We start from the raw sequence: 21,759 nt of genomic DNA, 5'->3' as shown, positions 1-21,759 counted from the left end.
ACATCTGACAGGGGGAGGGATGAAGCCAGGGGGAAAAAACAAAGAACAACAACCAGGTGAGGTGCAAATGAGGAGCAAGAGAGAACAAGGGTTGAGAGACAAAATTGTTGCATCTTTTTAAGCTTAGTGGACTGTTGGCAAGGTTTAAATATGTTTTATACAAAATGTATTTATTTATTTGAACAGTGGTGTGTGAGATGTGTGGTACCACCGGCAGTAGTGACACCTTCTTTTCGAAGACCAAACGTTTCTGCAGTATATCCTGTTCACGTTCCTATTCATCGAACTCCAAGAAGACCTCCGTACTGGCACGACTACAGGTGAGTTCCCTTTATTTGTTTTTACCCAAACAAAGCTACTCACATTTTCATTATATACAATATTGGTTGAGTTAAACACAGAGGTAGTAGTTACAATCAGTTATACGGTTGACCACTTGGAGGCACCAGTGGGCTAATTGTAGTTAATCTGTTGTTTTCTTAAACGTTTTGGGGTTTTGGTCATATAACACATTTTGTGACAAGAAAATGGTGTTTGTGTCTGTGGTTGAATCAGTTTTGTCTGCAGAGTTGGTGTTGTTTTCCAATTTAGTAGCTTCATAATTATACAAGAAGGTGGTGGAGTTTTCACATTTGCGTCTGCTACACCTTCACCACTGCTTGTAGATCACTGAAAGAATCCACTTATGGAGAAAGAGTGACATGACTTCCTCTCTCTATCTCCCATCACTGATCTTCACCCAGCTATTTCCCAACTCCTGTCCTTTCTCTTGAGGCACAGACAACAGCTGCCTTTATTTGTTATTTTCTTCAAGCCCCTTCTCTAGCCTCTTTACTAGTAGTGTTGTCATGATACTGGAATTTCTTACTTTAAAACAATACCTTGAAAAATAATGATTTTTCAATATTTTTGGTTTATATTTATATTTCCATAATTCCTAACAAATGGCGGTATTTCCCAAAAAGCTGTCAAATGGGCGCCATTGGAGAAAAAGAGGGAAGAAGAGGGCCGCACTTGACTTGAAATCATTTCACCGACCTGAGAGGCTATCTGTGGTTGTTTCTGACACTTTTCATGCTAAATTTAAAAGAGATTACTGTATATTAAAACAGCTGAAATGGTGGACAAGTGTTGCGTTGATGTCTGCTGGAACACCAAACGTCCAAACATGTTCTTTCATCGATTTCCACTCCAAAACCCATAGAGACTTGGGCATTGGCTGTCTGTTCTCAACATGGATGTAAACACTCGACTCCACATTCTCCACAAATGGTTGGATGACTCAAGACACCGCTGCTCTCACCCAGTCCAGGCACAGGCACACCTCTGAAACAGGTGACCCCATCGCCAGTGTCATTTACCTGGATCAATTGGTGTGTTGGTAGTAGGGGTGCAGTGCTATTCATTTTATGTGACACAATGCCTTAATTGAAGAGAAAACTGAATCACTACACTGGACACAGCTTTGGCATGATGTCATGTCGATGTCACAAAGAAAATTAAATTAATTTGCAGACGTTTTCCCTTCAATATGTGTGGTATAGCGTAAGAGGGTGGTTCTCAAAACTTTGTACATGACGTACCACCTCAGAAAATATCAGGCTCTCTCAACTACCACCACTAATACCAATGTTAAAATACAGCAGTGTAGGCCGACACTATTCAGCTACGGACAGGAAGGCTTTTTCCTTATCAGAAGATTGTTTATTGTTGACTGTCTCCAGCCACAGCCACGCTGTATGAAAGGGCAGAATCAGAACTGACCTGTCAGTGTTTTCAGACCAATCATTTTACCTCTGCTTACTCTCTTGCATCACAGTTTAGCTCGTAATTCATGAACGTGACTACGTAGAAGGCTGATATTGTAACAAAAATAGGACAGGAAATGCAAGCATCTCAAATGTTTAAGTATATTCTTTGTATTATTTTAATTTAGTAATTAATGTTTCCTTTTTATTTTGGAACTTTCTTCAAGTGCCGCCAGAGAAAGCCACAGTTTGAGAACCAGTGATTTAAGACAAGTATACTTATACTTATACTCTGGTGCCCCGGCAGGAGAGAATTGCCTCATCAGCTCATTGGCAGATTAATTGATAATAAAACAACCCTGAATTGCAGCCTTGGGCAAAACTTTTTGTAGTTGTAATCATATGCAACTTTAGTTGTAATTTGTTTTTGTTTTTGTATGTCTGTTGCATGTTCAGACTGGAAATGCATGGCTGAACACAACAGCTCTTCCTGTGTAAAGTTTTGAAGAAACTGCGCAATTAATAGCATTTTAAAGCCGCTGCTAGTCTTCATTTTCACTTTCAGATTATTACTGTTCACGTATGAATACTGAACCAACTGTAAGTCAAAGCATTAGTATGCACAGACACTGGTGTTTCTCTTTGCATAGCGGCAAATGTAACCCAAATTTGTCAAACTCCATAAAAAAAAGTTTCACCTTTTGACAGCTTTTATTGAATAGGACTCTTTACTCTCCTCCCATGCAGTAGTTTGTGACAATAAAAATGAGGACGACAAGACCACAACCTTTCTTTGTGCTTCTCTTTCCAGGGAAGGCCCCCCTCAAAAAAATCCACAGTGGTGTTCAAGGCGAACAAACCCCCTCCAGCCCCAACAGGACAGGATGGTGAGGCCCCAGAACACACAGACACACACACACACACACACACACACACACACACACACACACACACACACACACACACACACCCAGGGGATCTAAATAATTTATTGCAATACAAAATCCGACTTTAAGCTCTTACTCTTAAACTAACTATTACTATTTACTTACTTATTAATTACCTATTTACTTACTATTTGAGACACATTCTCATATCAGGTGTGAACTCCAACTTCACTGGTATTTAGGGCAGGTTTGAGAATATTAGAAGCTGCACATACAGTACATGTACACAAATAAATCACAAAATCTTATTTAATCTTTACGTTTCCTCCATTCTTTTTGTAGCCTCGGCTCCACGTTTCGAATGGGGCGCCTACTTGGAGAAGGAAACCTCTCTGGCAGCATCAGTATCCTGCTTCAGACACGTGAGTCATAGTGTGATATGAAACAATGTTTTTACTCGCAGATGAGGAAATGTTCGCCTCTGATTATTATCAGGACGATTACGCCTAACATTTGTGCAAAAAGATACAATACAGTGACAATAATATGACAAAATAATCAGTTAAACATTAGAAACGAATAAAAGACCTCACTCTGATGATCTGTAAGTGAACCTCTGCCCTCCCACCTGCAGGCTCCCCTGTGTGCCCAGTGGGATGACATCACCATGGGGATGAAGGTGGAGGTCCAGAACACAAATGCAGTCCTGCCCAGTAAAGTCTACTGGATCGCTACGGTCATCCAGATTGCAGGTGTGTACATCTGTCTCAATGGCCCACCCCACCATGGAGTTTGGAATTGTTTTATGTTCATGAATTTGAGCAGTTGTCACATTTATTTTCTTATTCCTGATCAATCAAAAGTTGAAATTGGATTCCCTGTGCAACCTACAGCAGCACTGAGCTGAATCAGGTGCCTCTCAGCTCCAGAACTGAGAAAACAGAGAAGGGAAAAGAGAGGTCTGGAGCACACTGGAATTTCAGCCTTTTTTTAATGGTGCAAACGTTTCAACAATAATGTATCATCATGAGAGCCCAGTCTTTTCTTCTATGTGGAGCTTTGGACTCGTAGTAGAGCTATGGATTTGTTTTATCCCGTGCATGACAGTCGATGCAATCTTGGTTGCCGATGTTGTTAAACGTGCAGTCGGCCACATTTGTTTGATAATCAGCTTCACTGAAGCCGACACTATGCTCTGATAGAACAACATAAACCATTTGGTTTTAGAAAAAAAGACACACCTCTACGTGCACCTAGAGCTTGTTACTTGTTTTCCAAAAATCCACCGCGCCCGTATCATCCTGTCCACTCATCGCAGAGCTGTGTGAGAGCTGTCAATCACAGTTTGTGCACACGCCACAGATCCCCATTCCCAGCTCGCATATGTTAACAATATTACATGCACACGCCTCAAGCTAGGTATTCGCTAAATGACGTTAGTAGTTGCTATCTATGAGTAAGTTAGCCATGTAGTGTGTACTAGTGTTTGGTAAGAGAAGACATGGGCGCGTTCACAGGAATCTGGTGCATGCTCACTAACAAGAACTCAATGAGAGGGAACAGAGGAGCTCCTTGGTAGTGGGGAGGGGCGTGAGAGTTGTAAACATTGAGACATTTGAGTCAACTCGATCTGCCAGACTTCCCAACCGCACCTTTATTTCTGTCCAATTTTCGATTACATTCCTGCTGGAACATGTCAGGTTGTGTAGGTTTCAATTAATAAGCCTTTTTTGTTGCAATCAGAGCACAACGGAACTTTTGGAGAAACATCCTGCGGGTGCTGTAAATACTTGAAAACCCTTTTAATGTGGTGTTCTCAAGGTTTGAAAAGTGCCTTGATTATGAATAAAGTGCTCGAGACACCAGGTGTCAGACTTCTCCTCCTATCTGGCTTAGCGCATAATGCATAATGCAAGACGATTGTGATTGGTTTAAAGAAATACAAACAAGCCCAGTTCTTTCTATCCTCACTCTTTCCTTCCTCTCACCCCTTACTTTCAGGATACAAAGCCCTGTTGAGATATGAAGGCTTCGAACACGACAGCAGCCATGATTTTTGGTGCAGCCTCGTTTCGACAGAGCTGAACCCGATCGGATGGTGCGCCATGACGAGCAAGCTGCTGGTGCCACCACAAGGTGAGCATTCCCACTCAACCTAGAATTTTATCAGGATTATTCAAACATTGGCCTGGTTGGATATTTTTGCAATGGGACATTTTTCTAATTTGATAAATTGTGTGTTAATAGATGTGAAGCGGACCATCCCTGATTGGAAAGAGTATCTGATGACAAAGCTGGTGGGGGCCAACACTCTACCTGTTGACTTCTACCTGAAGGTAAAAGTGAATGCTGAATGATGTGGCCCATAAATGGTAACCCGTCTGTCTTGTCCATGTGAAGAGCATGTGTCTATTAAAACAACAACAATGGTTTAATTTCTCTGTACCTGTGCCATCCTCCTTCTGTCCTCCTCCTAGTTGGCAGAGAGCATGAGGACCTCTTTCCGAATAGGCATGCGTGTGGAGGTTGTGGATCCCAAACACATTAGTCGGACTCGCGTGGCCATCATAGACTCAATTATTGGTGGCCGTCTGCGGCTGGTGTTCGCAGACCAAAGCGATACCCCCGAAAGCATAATCCTTGATTTCTGGTGCCACATGTGGAGTCCCCTCCTCCACCCGATAGGCTGGTCCAGCTGTGTGGGTCATGATATTAAAGCACCTGGTAGGTCTAGGTTTTAAAATGTTTGGAAATACATAATGCATGCAGTATACTGTAGACAGAAACCTAGAAGATAATGACTTAGTAGTAGAACCAAAACAGCAACATACTTGAATACAGGTCAAAAGAAATACACACATCTCACTCTTTTTTGTTGAACTGAAGCTTTTAAAGTGTAACTCCGACGAAATCTGAACCCATGGCCTTTTTCGGCATCAATATACATCAAATAAGCCATCGAGACAGTTTTTGTCATTGATTTTATTATTTGACTTTTATCATGCTACTGCAGAGGTTTAGATAGATAGATAGATAGATAACTTTATTTATCCCCGAGGGGAAATTAGGTCACCGTAGCAGCGGTACAGAGCAATCAGAAGTACTAAAATAAGATAAAATATAAATGTTTGGTGCTATTATGAGCAATAATACTAGTTAAAAAAGGCGTCTTGGTTGATTTAGCGCCCCACCCCCAGCTACTCAGTGTTAGCCATTTCTGGCTGTTAGCGACTTAACAAAATAAATGATAAATAATAATACACTGTATTTATATGCGCCTTTCCAAGCACTCAAGGACACCGTAGATTTGTTAAAAACAGTGCAAGACAAACCCCAACAAAATAACAACAACAATAATAACTGTCTTGACGGCTTATCTGATGTATATTCATGCCAAAATAGACTGTGGGCTCCAATTTTGCCGGAGTTACACTTTAACTTTAGGATATTTTCTTACATGGCAATACTTTTTTTTTTCTTTTATTCTAGCAAACACCATGGAAACGGTTGGTTATAAGGGAAACTGTGACAGTTCAGCCCTGCTCTTTAAAAAGGTAAAGGAAATCTCATTGCTCAAGAAATGATTTATCAAATGAATTCAAAAAGCAAAAGAAGACACAATTTTATTTATTACCAAGATGTTGTTCTCAGGAAAAAAAAGTTAAATCCACAATGGATAACTGTGCAACTTGAGTAGAATATGTTTAAACTAATAGAAACACTCAACTCTGTATTTTGGTCCCTTTTCATAATCACAATCACTATTTCAAGACAGTAGATTTTGCTGAAGTCTATATAGCGCTGCTTTTAACTTTTCACAACCACTGTGTGATCTGCAGCCCAGGTTTGTTTACATGGAGGGAGGTTTCTTTGAGAAAGGAATGAAGCTGGAGGCTATTGACCCTCTTAACCTGGGAAGCATCTGTGTGGCCACTATACACAAGGTAAGACCGCTATTTTTGGTTGATTTGGTTTTGTTTATTTGTTGTGTTCGTCGATTCTTGTCTCAACCTTATTAGAGCGGCCTCTTGAAAAACGATGTGGCGAATCAGTCATTGGTGACCCCGAACCATCCTCTTTTTTTGTTGTTGTTGTATCAGTCGGTGTGCGTTATATTACTATATTTATATGGATATTGTAGCAGGGCGAGCGCTCTGAACAGTGTTTCCTTCAGGTGGTTGTAGGCTATAGATACGAATGGTGATGGCACGACAATCACAAAGCATGGTCAAAGACACAGGGTCCGTGTTTTTTGATGGGACTTTGACCTCATGCACTGAGACAACAGTGCCGGGAGCAGGAAGCCCCGCCCCTCCCAGCACGCACACTGAGCACTTAGGGCCCGTCCATACGAATACGCGTTTTTCTGTAACCGGACAACTTTAGTATCGTTTTGGCCGACCATCCACACACAGCCGGCGTTATCGGAGCCTGTCTGGACGGTGAAACCGCATACTTTGTTAAACGATGCCTTCATCGCCTCACCTTGGACCTCTAACCCCTGTGGTTTCATATAACAACAACAGTGCTGCTGCGTGAGAGGAGAGAGACGGACCTATAGAAGAAACTGTACTCTGAGCCACGTGCATGGGAATGAATTAGGCCGACCACATATGTCTCCCTTTTCTCTGCTGGTCTGAATAAGTCGCTAAATTGGTCGCTAGTAGTTTTTTATAAATAAATTTGCTAAGAAGGTGTGAAAAGTCCCTAAATCTAGCGAGACATTGACCGCCTGTGAGTGCTTTGGGATGGGGAATGGGCTCACAGCAGCACCCGCTGCCACATCCAGACCTGGCATGTGTACTACAGTGTTTTTAGCCGGTTTCACTGGGTTTGTGTGGACGCAGATATTTCCAACGCCATTAACTGTGGCAGGTCTACCTATTACGTAGATGATTATGAAATTTGAAAGAACCAGGAACGAATCTTTGAACAATTCTGATTCAGATACACTAGACAGATCGCCTTGAATAATTAGGTGGTCATAAAATGTGTTGCCTTGTCTTGAACACTCTTATTCCTAATCTGTTGTCTCTCTTTTCTTCTGTCTGACCCCCCCTCCCTCCCCAGGTGCTGTTAGATGGCTACCTGATGGTGGGTATAGATGGCACCATGTCAAACAATGGCTCAGATTGGTTTTGCTATCACGCCTCATCTCATGCAATCCTTCCTAAAGACTTCTGTAAAAAGAACTCCATCCCTCTCACGGTACCTCCAGGTAAATAAACACGCCTCTCCGCGCAGTCTCTGCTTCAGCTCACCCTTTTGTCTCCAGCACTTGTGCACTTTCTGACAGCGATAGTTTGCTTTGTCATCCTGTTCTTGAAAGGGGTTGCCAATTTATGCAGAGAAAATAACTCAGGATTCAGACAGCCAGGGTTTCATACATCACATACCTAAAGAACCAATCGCATTAACTTGGGGCTGTGGCATTCCTTAGCGAACTATGGCAGTGGTGGTGGGAGGTGGGGCTCTGAAACATCATGTCTGGAGGAGGACTGTAATTGAACTACTTCCTTATATCTGTGTTTTCATCTGTGCAGGCTATGACTCTCAGACCTTCACCTGGGATAAATACCTGAAGGACACCAACGCTACAGCGGCACCGGCACGGCTGTTCAACACTGTAAGGGCGCACTCACACTGTCCTTCCGCACCGCGCCCCGGGCTTTAGGGTACTTGTCCCCCCTCCCTCTCCCCCCGCGCCCCAGGCCCGTTTGTACTCACACTGCCCGGGCCTCGCGCAAATGCTTCTTGCTGTCCATACATCATCACGCCGTAACACGTCACACGCATTGATTGACGTCATCGCGATGTTTCGCTTTGTTTACAAATCTTTTCATAGACCTCAGAGTTTTTGTGCGTCTTGTCGACTGTTTTTGAATATTTTCATCCGACCAAATCTGCAGTAAACACTCCACCTCCGCATCACACCAACGTGAACATTTCGCCGCCGTTGTTGTTGTTGTTAAATGTCCGCGCATGGTCCCTCCTTCTAATTTCTATGTCCGAACAGGCGCACATAAATGAAGACAGAACCGCCGTAGGCATCGTGCTCGTGCTCATACATGTGCAAACGGGCTCTACAAAAGCCCACCTCTCTCAGGCGGGCCGTGGACGGTTATGCGCGGAGCGGGTGCACTCGCACTGGTCAAACGCAGAAGGCTTTAGCTGAAAAAAACGGTTTTGGCCCGGTACGGAAGGACAGTGTGACTGCGCCCTAAGAGAGGAAGTCCAAACCTATAGCATTTGAAGCCGTGCTTTCTTATTAGCAACATATTCATGTGATTATAACCCAAGGTGGTTTTGCCTTGGTTTATTTGGTACGAAAAGAAACGTCATCAAGCGGAATATGAGCCTGCAGTTTGTCTTTTCCTTTAGGACTACCCGGGTCACAGCTTCTCCCCCAACATGAAGCTAGAGGCGGTGGACTTGATGGAGCCGCGCCTGGTGTGTGTGGCCACCGTCAGGCGCTTTGTCGGCCGTCTGCTGCTAATTCACTTCGACGGCTGGGAGGATGATTTTGACCAGTGGGTGGACCACCAGTCCCCAGACATCTACCCCGTCGGCTGGTGCGACCTCATGGGCTACCCGCTCCAGCCACCTCCAGGACTCGGTAAATGCCCCATTTAATAGCAACCCCCCCAGTGGGTTGTATAGTTAATGTGAAGCCATCAACTAGGCATCTGAGCCAGTTTATTCTGATTGAGCTCTTTAATTGTGGTTGAAGTATAATTTAGTTAAATGGTGGAATTAAAGACCAAATGAGGCAGAAACTAGCCCATTTGCTTCCCTAACCTCTAGTCTACCGCTGTCACAGAGGACCTTCTAGTGTTTTTGTCCCTGTATAAAAGTGATGTGTTTTGTTCTATTTTCCAGTTGATTTAGTGGAAAACCAGGCGCAGAAGAAAAAGAGAGGAAGTAAGTTTGGTCTCAGACCTATCATGTTCAGTGTTTTCTTACATCTAAAAGTTATATAACTATTCTTTCTCCTCCATGTTTTGCTTCCTATAGGAAAGAAGAATGCAAAGAAGAGGCTCTCTCAGGAGCTAGCTAAAGATGATTCTGGTGCGCAGCCTGAGGTCAGGTTCACTGCCCTTCCCCCGGTGCCTCTCATCCAGCCCAAAACTGAGCCAGAGGAGCAGGACAGTAAGTGAACAAACTACAACACGATACTACATCATGTGTCATTTTCTTGAGACAATTTTGGTAATTTGCTGACATGATGCTGTCTCTATAGTCTTTGCAGTGCAGGTGAAAGTGGAAGAGGTGGAGATGGAGACCCCCATTGAACCTCCAGACAACCGTCAACAAGTCCCTCTGGGAATAATCAAAAAGGAGCAGGAGGGTACGTCCGGACTACATTGGTCACTGAAACAAAGCAGCTTGGAAAACATAGCAGCAGGACGAAGTGAAGATGGTGGATCACTGGAAGAGAGCTTTAGTGGTGAAAATGACATGGAGCAGAGAAGAAACAAAAACCAAGAAGAGAGCCAAGAAGATAACAGTGCCCTGGACGACATTTCAGAGAGCTTTAGTGGTGAAAATGACATGGAGCAGAGTGAAAACAAAAACCAAGAAGAGAGCTTTAGTGGTGAAAACGACACGGAGACGAGTGAAAACAAAAACCAAGAAGAAAGCTTTAGTGGTGAAAACGACACAGAGACGAGTGAAAACAAAAACCAAGAAGAGAGCTTTAGTGGTGAAAACGACACTGAGACGAGTGAAAACAAAACCCAAGAAGAGAGCTTTGGTGGTGAGAACGACATGGAGCACAGTGAAAACAAAAACCCAGAAGAGAGCCAAGAAGATAACAGTGCCATGGAGGACATTTCAGAGAGCAATACAGAGTGAAGAGTTTGTGACGACTCTTTGATCGAGTAAAATAAGACAATTGGGGTGAAGAGACACTGAAAAAAGATGGTGGGCTGGGATATTTAGAGCAAATAGAAAAGGTACCGCATCAGTTGGGAGAGCCAGTGCAGCTTTTGATCCGTGGTGGTTTAAAGTTATGATCAGTAACATTTCAGTCCTGGTTGATTTGGTCACACGTGGGGTAATCGTTTTAAGGGTAGCCAAATACGCTAATGTTTTCGGTAAAGAAGTCAGTCAAAAGTAATTGCAACGGTGATGTGATTTCATGCTGCACACAGCGGGGCGCTATAATAGGGGTCTCTTACCTTACTGAGGAGCAGGAGGTGTGCAGCCTGTCTCCTGCTGCTCTTTATACAACAGCACACACCAGCTGCTCAGCTTTTACGCAGATACACGGCTTTGACACGGCTGCTGTAGACTGAACAGTGAGCCTGGTATCGATGAGATAAAACGCTAACACACGTGCATGTTTCCTGTGAAACCCCTGGGCTTAGAAAGGCAATATAACTCCAGAGCAACATTGGCAGACTCCGCCGCTACCAATAAAAAATACAATAAGGGGAAGTAATTCTAGATTTGAGATAAACCGAATAGCTTTTGCTGAAATTATACTGACCATGAATAGTGTTTAAAGCGGGGTTGATTTTCTGAAAATGTTCAGGGTCATAACTTTATATTACAACTTAAAATCATGAATGCACAGGGACTAGTTCAGCCCATACTTAATGTATTGTAATGTATAAAACTACCTCACTTTTACCATGTTGGCAAGTACCACCACATGGCAATATTTGGTGCAAAAATGATTGGTTTCAGCTGATTCTGAGTCAAACATGAAACCTGTGCATATGACTCTGGAGGTGATTCAGGCTCAACATAGCAGACAAATGTTTGTTGTAACATTTTATTTTTTCTTGTTTTACATCCAGAATGTGTTCGTTCTTTGTAAATATGTAGCCACTGATGTATAAAAAGATACTATTCCTCAACTTGCAAATTTTTGATTGGATGGTATCTCTAGTATTTCAGTACATTCTGCAGTTTTGGTGTAGTGGTTAAGGAGAACTAGCTTTAAGACAAAGGTTGCATAATGTGTCTGCAAGCTATTCAAACTGGTATCGTGTATCGAATGCTGTGCATGTGAAGCAGGGCAGTGCTCAGAGTGCAAAAATATGTTTTTGACTATTGTGAGAGGGGAAAGAAGAAATACTGCCTCATAGATAACTGACTGGCAGGATATGTGAAACAGCCTCAGGTTACAGTTTTAGAGAGTTGAATCCATGGTTTAACCTCAACGAGGTTGACTCTAAACATCAGTACAAAAGGCAGCAGGTTCAGGCCATGCTGCGTTTCTTGGTGGTTTTCTTGGCTGCTGCCGGTTTTGTGTTTGGACTTTTGCGAAGTTTGGATTTAGCTTTGAGCATTTTGACATGCCGAAGGCCAGTTAGGTGCATTGGTTTGGGTTTTGTGGCCTTCGGTGCCTTGGCTGGCTTTGGGGTGGCAGTAGGGGGGGCGGGGAGGCTCTCGCCCCCGGGACAGGCCCTGAAGACGTGGACATCCTTGACCCGGCGGCCCCTCAGCTCAGGGGGATTGGCACAGGTGGCTCGTACCTTTAGGTTGACTTTCTCAATCCACCTAAATAAGAGAAAAGATCAAACTATTTTACAAAAAATGCCTAAAAAATAAGTAGAACATCTCAAATTAATAACTTGTGGTACTACTAGGTAAAATATATCAATGGAAATTACAACAAAATACAATTACACTGAACTACAATTCAGAGTTGAGTGTGATCATGATGTCCTCTCTGTATTTAAGTTTGTACTGGGTGTAATATATTATCAGTGGGCTTTAAAACTAATCATATTGGTAAAGAATAAAACATTATCTTAGAAAACATTTTCAGACTTTAGAAACGCCTGTTGGTCAAAAACCTCAGTCATTCATGACTGCACTCGTGCTGTAATTGTCTTACATGCGTAGTGGCAGCAGAGGGCAGTCACACATCAGAGGGTTGTCGGCCAGATTGATGACCTCCAAAGAAGTGAGAGGGTGCAGATTAGGCACCTCCTCCAGCTGGTTGCCCTCCAGGAAGAGACTCCTCAACACTGGACCCAGACCTGCCAGGGAGCTCTGTGACATCTGGAGTGAGAGAAATCACAACAGAAAATGGTTAAATAAACTCTGAAATGAGTTCTTGTTGACCATAAAGCTTGATACTAAGTTAATGTTTCATTTAGTTTCTCATTTTGAGATGCCCATTATTGTAAGATGCCATTATTTTCAGATACTAAGTCATTATTTTTAAGATACTGAGTCATTACAGTATTTTTAAGTCATTATTTTCAGATACTGAATCATTACTTGGAGATAATCGGGCTTCCATACGCAGTTCAGAGTAAAAAAAAGAGGAGGGTATGTTGAGAAAGGTCTAGACTGCTGTTGGAAAGTGTAGTCGCCCACTCACCTTCTCCAGTCCCATGTTATCCAGATACAGCTCCTTCAGCGACCCCTCCAATGGTCGAAAAGCATTTGGCCCCACCCAGCGAATTGAATTCCCAGACAGCCTCAGGTCTCGGAGGTTTCCCGCCTTGCTCAGCGCGTCAGTGGGCACCTCTTTCAGCTTGTTCCCTCCCAGGTGGAGCGTATCGAGGTCACTGGCCTGGTCCAGAGCCCTGGGTGACACATGATCGATGGTGTTCCCGGTGAGGTAGAGGGCTCTGAGGCCCTCAGCTCCGTTCAAGATGTCTGGCTCCAGTTTGGGGATGGAGTTGTTTTCCAAGTGAAGCGCCAGTAGGCTGGGCACCAGTTTGAAGGCTCCTTTGGGGAAACCAGTGAAGCGATTCTTCTCCAGGTGGAGGTAAGTCAGCTGAGGGAGGCCTGCGGATTTAAATGACAGAAATGACTTCTTTCAGAGATAGGTCAGAATACTCCTACAAAGGCCTTTTCTACCAATTCAATTTAGCATCTAAAATACCTTTAAAGGCGTCAGGGCTGAGGGAAGTGAGGTCATTCTCTGACAGGTATAGGTAGATCAGTCCCTTCATTCCACTGAAAGCCCCGTCCTCCACTTCCACAATCTTGCAGCGCTGCAGATGTAGGGACACCACCTGGGCCACGCCTGGAAAGCTGTTGCTGGGGATGTAATGGAATTGGTTGCCACGCAGGTCCAGGAGACGTGTGTTGGGAGAGAAACCCCGAGGAACTTTCGTGTGACTGCGGTTCTCACACGAGGAGTGGTGTGTTTCATCCTAAAGACAGGGAGGCATTGGGAATGTAATGGACAGACAGGAGAGGACAGACATAAATTTGACATTATGTTTCCATCCGCTATGATGGTGTTGGGTCGTAGAAAATGTTTTAGTGATGTACAACAAGGAATAGTTTGTCATTTTAAGAAATGCGCTTATAGTACTTGATTTTTACCAAGAGTTAGATCAATTTAATACCATTCTCAAAACAATTAAAAATAATCTTAATAATCCAGCACCACTAAATCTTTCTTATACACCTTTTCAGGGTCACATTTCATTTTTGTTTGGTTGTCGGTATCAAGAGGACGAGATTTAAGAGCTGGTCTGAGAGCAGACCCTAGAGGCTTTAGACAGTTTCCTCAACATCCAGTCATTGTTATGCTGATGACACGCAGCTTTACATAAGGACAACCCCCACTTCTTCTGCTCCCCTGCCAACATCCACACTGACCACCTGCCTGGAGGAGAGAGGCAGGGATGAAGCTAAGCTTTCTTCAGCTGAACAGCTCCAAAACAGAAGCCATCCTAGTCGGCACATCTCATCAGCTACGCTCAACCACCATCACCAGTCTCATCTTCTCCGGCCAAAACATCCCCCTTTCCACTTCTGTCACTAGCCTCGGTGTTAAAATGGATCCTCAACTCTCTTTTGACACCCACATTAAACACATCTGTAGGACATCCTTCTACCACCCCAGGAACATTTCCAAACTCTGTCCATCCTGAAATCTCTTCACTGGCCCCCTGTCCCACTCAGAGTTGAGTACAAGGTTTCCCTCCTCACCCACCAGTGCATTCACGGACATACCTCACTACACCTGAAGGAACTCCTGACACCCCAGACCTTCTCACACACCCTCCGTTCTGGTACCTCACACACCCTCCAAGTCCCAAGCTCCGCACCATGGGTGATCTGGCCTTTTCCTCAACTGCTCCGAGGTTATGGAGCGCCCTCAGTTTCAGCTGATTCTGAGTCAAACATGAAACCTGTGCATATGACTCTGAAGGTGATTCTGGCTCAACATAGCAGACAAATGTTTGTTGAAACATTTTATTTTTTCTTGTTTTACATCCAGAATGTGTTCGTTCTTTGTAAATATGTAGCCATTGATGTATAAAAAGATACTGTTCCTCAACTTGCTAAATTTTGATTGGGTGGTATCTATTTTTCTATAGTATTTCAGTACATTCTGCAGTTTTGGTGTAGTGGTTAAGGAGAACTAGCTTTAAGACAAAGGTTGCATAATGTGTCTGCAAGCTATTCAAACTGGTATCGTGTATCGAATGCTGTGCATGTGAAGCAGGGCAGTGCTCAGAGTGCAAAAATATGTTTTTGACCCTTTTTTTAACACTATTGTGAGAGGGGAAAGAAGAAATACTGCCTTGTGGATAACTGACTGGCAGGATATGTATATATGTGAAACAACCTCAGCAGGTTACAGTTTTAGAGAGTTGAATCCATGGTTTAACCTCAATGAGGTTGACTCTAAACTCTCATCAGCTACGCTCATCCACCATCACCAGTCTCATCTTCTCCGGACAAAACATCCCCCCTTTCCACTTCTGTCACTAGCCTCGGTGTTAAAATGGATCCTCAACTCTCTTTTGACACCCACATTAAACACATCTGTAGGACATCCTTCTACCACCTCAGGAACATCTCCAAACTCTGTCCATCCTGAAATCTCTTCACTGGCTCCCTGTCCCACTCAGAGTTGAGTACAAGGTTTCCCTCCTCACCCACCAGTGCATTCACGGACATACCTCACTACACCTGAAGGAACTCCTGACACCCCAGACCTTCTCACACACCCTCCGTTCTGGTACCTCACACACCCTCCAAGTCCCAAGCTCCGCACCATGGGTGATCTGGCCTTTTCCTCAACTGCTCCGAGGTTATGGAGCGCCCTCCCTAACCACCTGAGGGCCCCGCAGACTAAAGATGCTTTTATTATTATTATTATACATTATTATTATTACTTATTTTTCATTTGACCTTTTATTTGTATATTGTTTCTATTCTGCTCTGTAGCACTTTGACATTGTTGAATGTAAAGTGCAATACAAATAAAATATTTTATTATTATCATTATTATTATAACTTATGATAAGTTAGGCAAATCAGCTGCTGGTATCGGCTTCAATTTAGCGCACAGATATGAAACAGTCAAACGGAAGAAAGCGAATAAGCCTACTTTCCAAGATGTCCTTTCATGTCATGTTTTTGTCAGTTTGAACAACAAGAGTGAGAATGCTGCACAGCTGCAAGGCTTTTTTTTTTTTTAGTAAGAAGTAAGAGTCCTCCAGAAACTTGAAATCAGCTAATTGAGGTATAAGAAATGTGTCAGAAAGGAAATCACAAAAGCGCCAGAGAGCCCACTCACCTCGCAGGCACAGTTGACAGGACACTTGACCTTTTTCTCTGGCTCTTGCGTGGGTGGAGTGATCCTGGCTGCCTCCTCGAGCTCGGCCTTCAGCATGGCCTCCTGGCTCTGGCAACGCAGCTCAGGAGGGTGAACGGCCTCCAGGTTCTCTCCTGACAGATGGGCCGGTCCTCCGCACGTCCCCATCAGCTTCACCTTGCTCCGGATCGACCACTCCCTGTAGTGAGACGTCAAAAGGATGATTAGTAACTTTTGGTTGACAGAATTAAAGCACTAGAAGTCAGCCATTGGTTTGAGATCCACAGAGGTTTGCTGTACCTTAGTGGACGCAGGTAGCAGTTGCAGTAGATGGGGTTCCCTGCCAGGTTGAGGCGCGCCAGGTTGGGTGAACCCTCAGAGAAGGGCTGGATGACACGCAGCTGGTTGTAGCTGATGTCCAAGTGGATGAGGCTCGGGGATTTTGATACAGCTGTGTTGACCATGTCCTGCAGGGACATGTGGTCCAGAAAGAGGTGGGTCAGTTTGGCCATGGACACCACCTCTTCTCCGAGGTAAGTCATTGGGTTGTAGCTCAGATCAAGACGGGTCACCTCTGGCAGTCTGGATACCAAGTGGATACCAAGAAGTGTGTAAAATTAGAATGGAAATTTTGGGTTTATTACTGAAATATTACTCTATAAGAGCATTCTGATCTTTTTTCCCTCCAAGACACCAGGCAACTGTGATTTTAACCAATGGCTTAGAGCCCCGCACCACACTTCAAAGCACCACTGTGCCTAAGTAGAACCTCACACTCTTTGTCTTGGTTCGTGTCAAGAGCAGTAATTTGTAGCAGGTAACTTTTTTTTTTTTTTTAATTAAAGGTCCCATTTTGTAAAAATTGAGATTTCTATGTCTTTTTTAATTAAGAAGCAGGTTGAGATGCTATTAAAAAGAAAAAGGCCAAGGCTACACAAATGTATTTATACTGTATAGCACAGTTCATAATAATCGGCAACCCAATGTGCTTTGCAGGTTATACAGGTAAAATCACAAGAAACAAGACACAAATAACATTGAAAGCAAGCAAAAATAAAAAAAGAACAATTAAAGAAAGCAGGCAGTTGATAAAAAGAAAAGTCACAATCAAATGCACACAGAATAAAACTGAAAACCAATTAAAAGCCATGTGATGTGGAGCAGAAGAGGGGAGCGTGATGGCTGAAATGGAATATCAGAACCAATCTGCTGTCCTCTGACAATGATTTCGCTTTTTGTTAAATTTATTTGCATCCATATGCAAAAATCTGTTTATAGAGATGTTGCATCTTAACTTAATTCTCACGTCTCAACTGTCTAAGCAGACCGTAAAGAGTGGCCAATGCTTGGAAAAGGAAATATACACCGGAAAGCCTTGAAATACTAGCGAGGTTAAATTATCGCTAGACCGTTAGCTGATGGTTGTTAGACCAGAGTGGAAAGTGCAGCTACAGTGTCATCACAGTCATTCCCCGGCTACAATGAGAGAGACGCAGAGAGCGCAGATAGGGAAGACCCAGAAATGCTGACCAATCAGAGCACACTGGGCTTTTTCAGGAGGGGGTCTTAAAGAGACAAGCGCTAGAATGGAGCGTTTCAGACAGAGGGTGAATACAGGTATATTCAGACAGACAGGATGAGAAAAAGAATGTGTTTTGAACATTAAAGCATGAAAACATGTTCTAGGGGAAACCCAAAATACAAGTATGAACCTGAAAATGAGCATAGTATGGGCCCTTTTAATATTTAGTATTTTGCATAGAAAATGTCTCCTAAAGTAGGTTTACCGTCCACATGAGAGTTCTGTGCAAATCACAAATGACACTGACACCTAGATAGTGACATGTGCCAAGCAGCCTACCTGGTCATGGTCTCAGTGGGGAAGAACTGCAGCTCGTTGTGGTCCAAACTGAGCCGGGTGAGGGTGAACAGCCCGGCGAATGCCTCGATGTCCAGGTAGTTTAGAGAGTTGTGACTAAGACGAAGCCATTTGATGTTCTGCAAGCCCTGGAAGAGAGAAGAGGTCAGCTTTTTTAATGAATGTTCCAAAAACAGGAGGCATTTCTGCATTTCTTTAAACCACCTTTTCAGTTTGCCATTTTGAGGTACTTTGCTACCTGGAAGGCCATGTTGGGGATGTAAACCAGCTGGTTGTGCGTAAGGGAGAGCAGGTTGAGGAAGCCAAGCTGAGAGAAAGCTCCAGGCTGGATCTCTTCCACACGATTACGGTCAATCATGAGCTGCTTCAGCGAGGACAGGCCATCGAATGACTCCTGGACTCACAAAAGAAGACAAACGAGACTGAAAATGTGTATGTTAGAGGAGGGTAGAGTTTGTTTTTTATAAGTATGGTTGTGAGAATGTGATCTGCAGCGTAAGTGTGACGACCTGGTAAAGGATGTCAATGTTGTTGTTGGCCAGGTTGAGGAAGACCAGGCGACCAAGACCACGGAAAGCCCCCTCCTTCACCCTGCGGATGTTTGAGCGCTGCAGCGACAGGTGAGTCAGGTACGGAGTGTGTTTGAAAGCCCCGGTGGGAAGTTCCTGGATGTCGTTGCCTCGAAGATCTAATTTCACTGTGATCTAGAAAGAAAAGGGATTACACATTCGAAAAACCATATGGGAACTAAATATACTATATAAACGTTGGTGTGTGTGTGTGTGAGTGTGTGAGAGAGAGAGACCTCGTCAACAGTAGGAGGAACTTGGGTCAGGTTCTTGTTGACGCAGGTCACGGTGAGCTGGATCTGGTCACAGATGCACTGATGTGGACATTTTGCTGTGTGCGCTGCAGGGATGCAGAGGAGCAGCAGGACCCAGAGGGTGACAGGACAGAGCTGGGAGAACATCTTAGAGGGACATTAACAGCTTTTACTTATTGCATGTGGTAGGAATAAAATAAATAACAAGAAGAGCCAAAGCCACCAGCAACTGGCTGTTCTTTTGATTCTTTAGACGTGAGGTACCTTAATAGATTCACTCACGGTTAACTAACTTGGCCGTGGCAGTGTCCACAGAGGGAAACACCAAAACAGCATCATTTACTGCTCTTCTCTCTGTAAACTGAACTGTGTACAGTGTTTCAAGCCTTTGTCTCTGTGTTTGTTTGACCGTTCATTTAAAGCTGCACTCCTCAAGATTCTTTTTATCATATTCACTGAAACGTTCACAGTTAAATGCTATGAAGTAAGTACACGTTCTAGGACCCCAGACCTTCTCAGGAGCCACAGCGAGGCGCAGGCGGTAGAGCTGGTCGTCCCTCCGCTCCTCGAGTCCACATGTGGAGGTGTCCTTGAACAAGACTCTGAACTCCAAATCGCTCCCGAAAGGCTGTGCCATCGGTGTATGAATGGTTAAATTAGCACCTCCTGAGCAGATTGGCCCCTTGAAGTGTTGAGATCAAGTACCATTTTGAGGTACTTGCTAGTTTAGTGTTTCCAGTTCATGTTACTTGTTACTTCTACTCCATTACATGTAAGAGGGAAATATTGCACTTTTTACATTACTTCATTCATTTGACAGTGATTGACAACTGTCATATTTTACATTAACAACATAGGCTTATAAGAGACAATGCATAGTTTCAACCTTGTGACACCTTAGACACCTAGATATCAATGAGTTGTTCCATCAACCTGAAAATGAGCATATGTCTCCTATAAGTAGAACCTTGAATGCAGGACCTTGTTATTGAGTATTTTACAGTGTGTTTTTGCTACTTTTACTTAAGTAAAGTGTCCGAGTTCTTCCACCACTGCCTGTAGTTGTTAATATCAAGAAGAATGTGTGTGTGCAGGTGAAATCAAAGCCTGCAGGATTCCAACAGTATATTCCACACGTTTACCACAGCCTGACAAACTTGGGTCTTACTGTCAGAGAAAGGTGCTTGTCACATTGTTTTACATTTTCTTACTAAAGCTCAGTTTGACAAACAATATCTCCATCACTCTGTACTCTTGATGAGTATTAAGTCAGTTTACACATTTACTTTTCGTTGCACAAGTGGTTTGGCATCCCCTGGTTAAAAGATAAGGAAGAATAATAGATTTTAGTTTTGCAAAAAATCATTTTTAAAAATTCTAAAAATATATATTTATACAAGCCTGGTGGTACATGACGGATATTACTATATATGTTGCACAGTTGGTTTGACATAATTCAATGAAGTGGTTGAAGTGCATAATAATTTGTTTGTTTTTTATAGTGAATGAAGGTGGTATATCAAACTGACTTAATACTCGTGTAGTGCAGGGGGATTGGTGTTATTCTGGTCGGATTGGGCTCCCCCAGTCTTCGCTGGAATGCCTTAAAACCACATTCCCATGTCGGATCAACAGTCTTGATCCGCAGGAATGGACATGAGAAGCTTCACAGCTCCACACTCGGATATTTGGGAGTCTCAAAATGATGGCGCGGTGAAAGAGTGCCATGCTTTATCATTTCCGTCAAACCTACTGTTCCAAATCCTGTTAGAGATGGAGCCGACGGAGACCCAGGGCTGTATGAATCAGGGCGAATAACGTTTACGTTTCATTTGGGGTGGATTATACAGTAGGTCTGTGATATTTTAGCAGCATACTACGTTTTGTTCATAAGGCCCCCTGAGTAGAGAGGGGCCAAGAAACTAGAGACGGAGGAATTTTCTCCGGCCGGACTGTTTGTCCGCGTCCCCTCGGGGATCAACAGTCCAGACCGCAGAGGAGCTGCCGCGCCGGCCGCGCACAAAGACGCACAGTGTCTTTCCCTGCCGGTGTTGTGCCAAAACGCATTTCTCCCTGAAAAATGTGTCCCCTCCTGTCCAGGGACGGTGAGAAAACTACTTTCTATCGGCCGTGTATGAATTTAAAAATGTTTTTTTTTACCATGAATGATCTTGCAACATTTTTTTTCTGATTTTCAACATGTTAATGTCCGTGCGTAAACATGAATGCTGGTTTAACGACGTCTCGGGAATGTCAAGAACCCGTAGTATTATCTTGTATTTGTTAAATTCGCGCACTTAATGAAAACTACGAATTTTGTAGTCTTTAGTTCAGCCCTTACATTTAAAAATGAGTTTTATTTCGTTTAAATCAAAAACACAAAACAAGACAAATCACAGCGTCTCCTCGATTGGATAATTAAGCAATTTGGTTATTCAACTGTAAGTCTTGTTTTTTTCTGTGGCCAAATGTTCATATCACAATAATCATTCGAAAACAAGTTATAAAATTCAACCAACTGACTCTCTACAGTAAGTGCAGGAATCCATTTTACGCACGAACTCACCGTTGCTTTCGTCCAGCTGCGGGTCGATTACTGGCCGCTGACTCTCTCACGGTCCCGGTTCCCTCTGCTGCTCTTCCCCGGGCTGTCCCCCATCCAAAACAAACTCCGTTTATCCCTTCATTCACTGACAACCCCCCCCCCTCCCCTCCCGGACACAAACACACCTCCACCTCTAAAGTATGCACACTGGCCCATTAAAGGAATAGTTCACTTCAAACTGAGTAGTTATTTATCCATCTTTACCTCACTGCCTATGACTGTTCACTCTCCCCCTAAATTGGAAGATTCATCACAGCATGGTCTGTACTCTATACACACAAACACA

General features: G+C 43.5%; 2 protein-coding genes across 2 annotated transcripts; one reads left to right on the top strand and one right to left on the bottom strand.

Moving 5' to 3' along the window:
- On the top strand, window positions 1-11,385 carry l3mbtl2 (L3MBTL histone methyl-lysine binding protein 2). The gene is made up of 16 exons (XM_083932171.1): window positions 1-56; window positions 187-320; window positions 2,560-2,635; window positions 2,978-3,057; window positions 3,270-3,387; window positions 4,637-4,771; window positions 4,883-4,971; window positions 5,113-5,359; window positions 6,125-6,189; window positions 6,475-6,579; window positions 7,706-7,853; window positions 8,179-8,261; window positions 9,017-9,251; window positions 9,515-9,556; window positions 9,650-9,784; window positions 9,876-11,385. The coding sequence occupies exons 1-16, from the start codon at window positions 20-22 to the stop codon at window positions 10,487-10,489; spliced, it is 2,343 nt and encodes a 780-aa protein (XP_083788297.1). The 5' UTR covers window positions 1-19; the 3' UTR covers window positions 10,490-11,385.
- Window positions 11,386-11,551: 166 nt separating this feature from the next.
- Window positions 11,552-21,526, bottom strand: chadlb (chondroadherin-like b). Its single transcript, XM_083932379.1, has 11 exons — window positions 21,435-21,526; window positions 18,851-19,015; window positions 18,555-18,749; window positions 18,284-18,439; window positions 18,028-18,173; window positions 16,467-16,748; window positions 16,149-16,365; window positions 13,488-13,761; window positions 12,978-13,390; window positions 12,486-12,652; window positions 11,552-12,145 (listed from the first exon to the last, which is right to left on the bottom strand). Exons 2-11 carry the CDS (start codon window positions 19,013-19,015, stop codon window positions 11,845-11,847), a joined length of 2,316 nt encoding a protein of 771 aa, XP_083788505.1. The 5' UTR covers window positions 21,435-21,526; the 3' UTR covers window positions 11,552-11,844.
- Between the last annotated feature and the right edge of the window lie 233 nt (window positions 21,527-21,759).

The sequence above is a fragment of the Echiichthys vipera genome (genome assembly GCF_963691815.1).
Source record: "Echiichthys vipera genome assembly, chromosome: 18".
In the NCBI taxonomy this organism is placed as follows: Eukaryota; Metazoa; Chordata; class Actinopteri; order Perciformes; family Trachinidae; genus Echiichthys; species Echiichthys vipera.
This window is presented reverse-complemented; position numbering and strand designations above follow the sequence as displayed.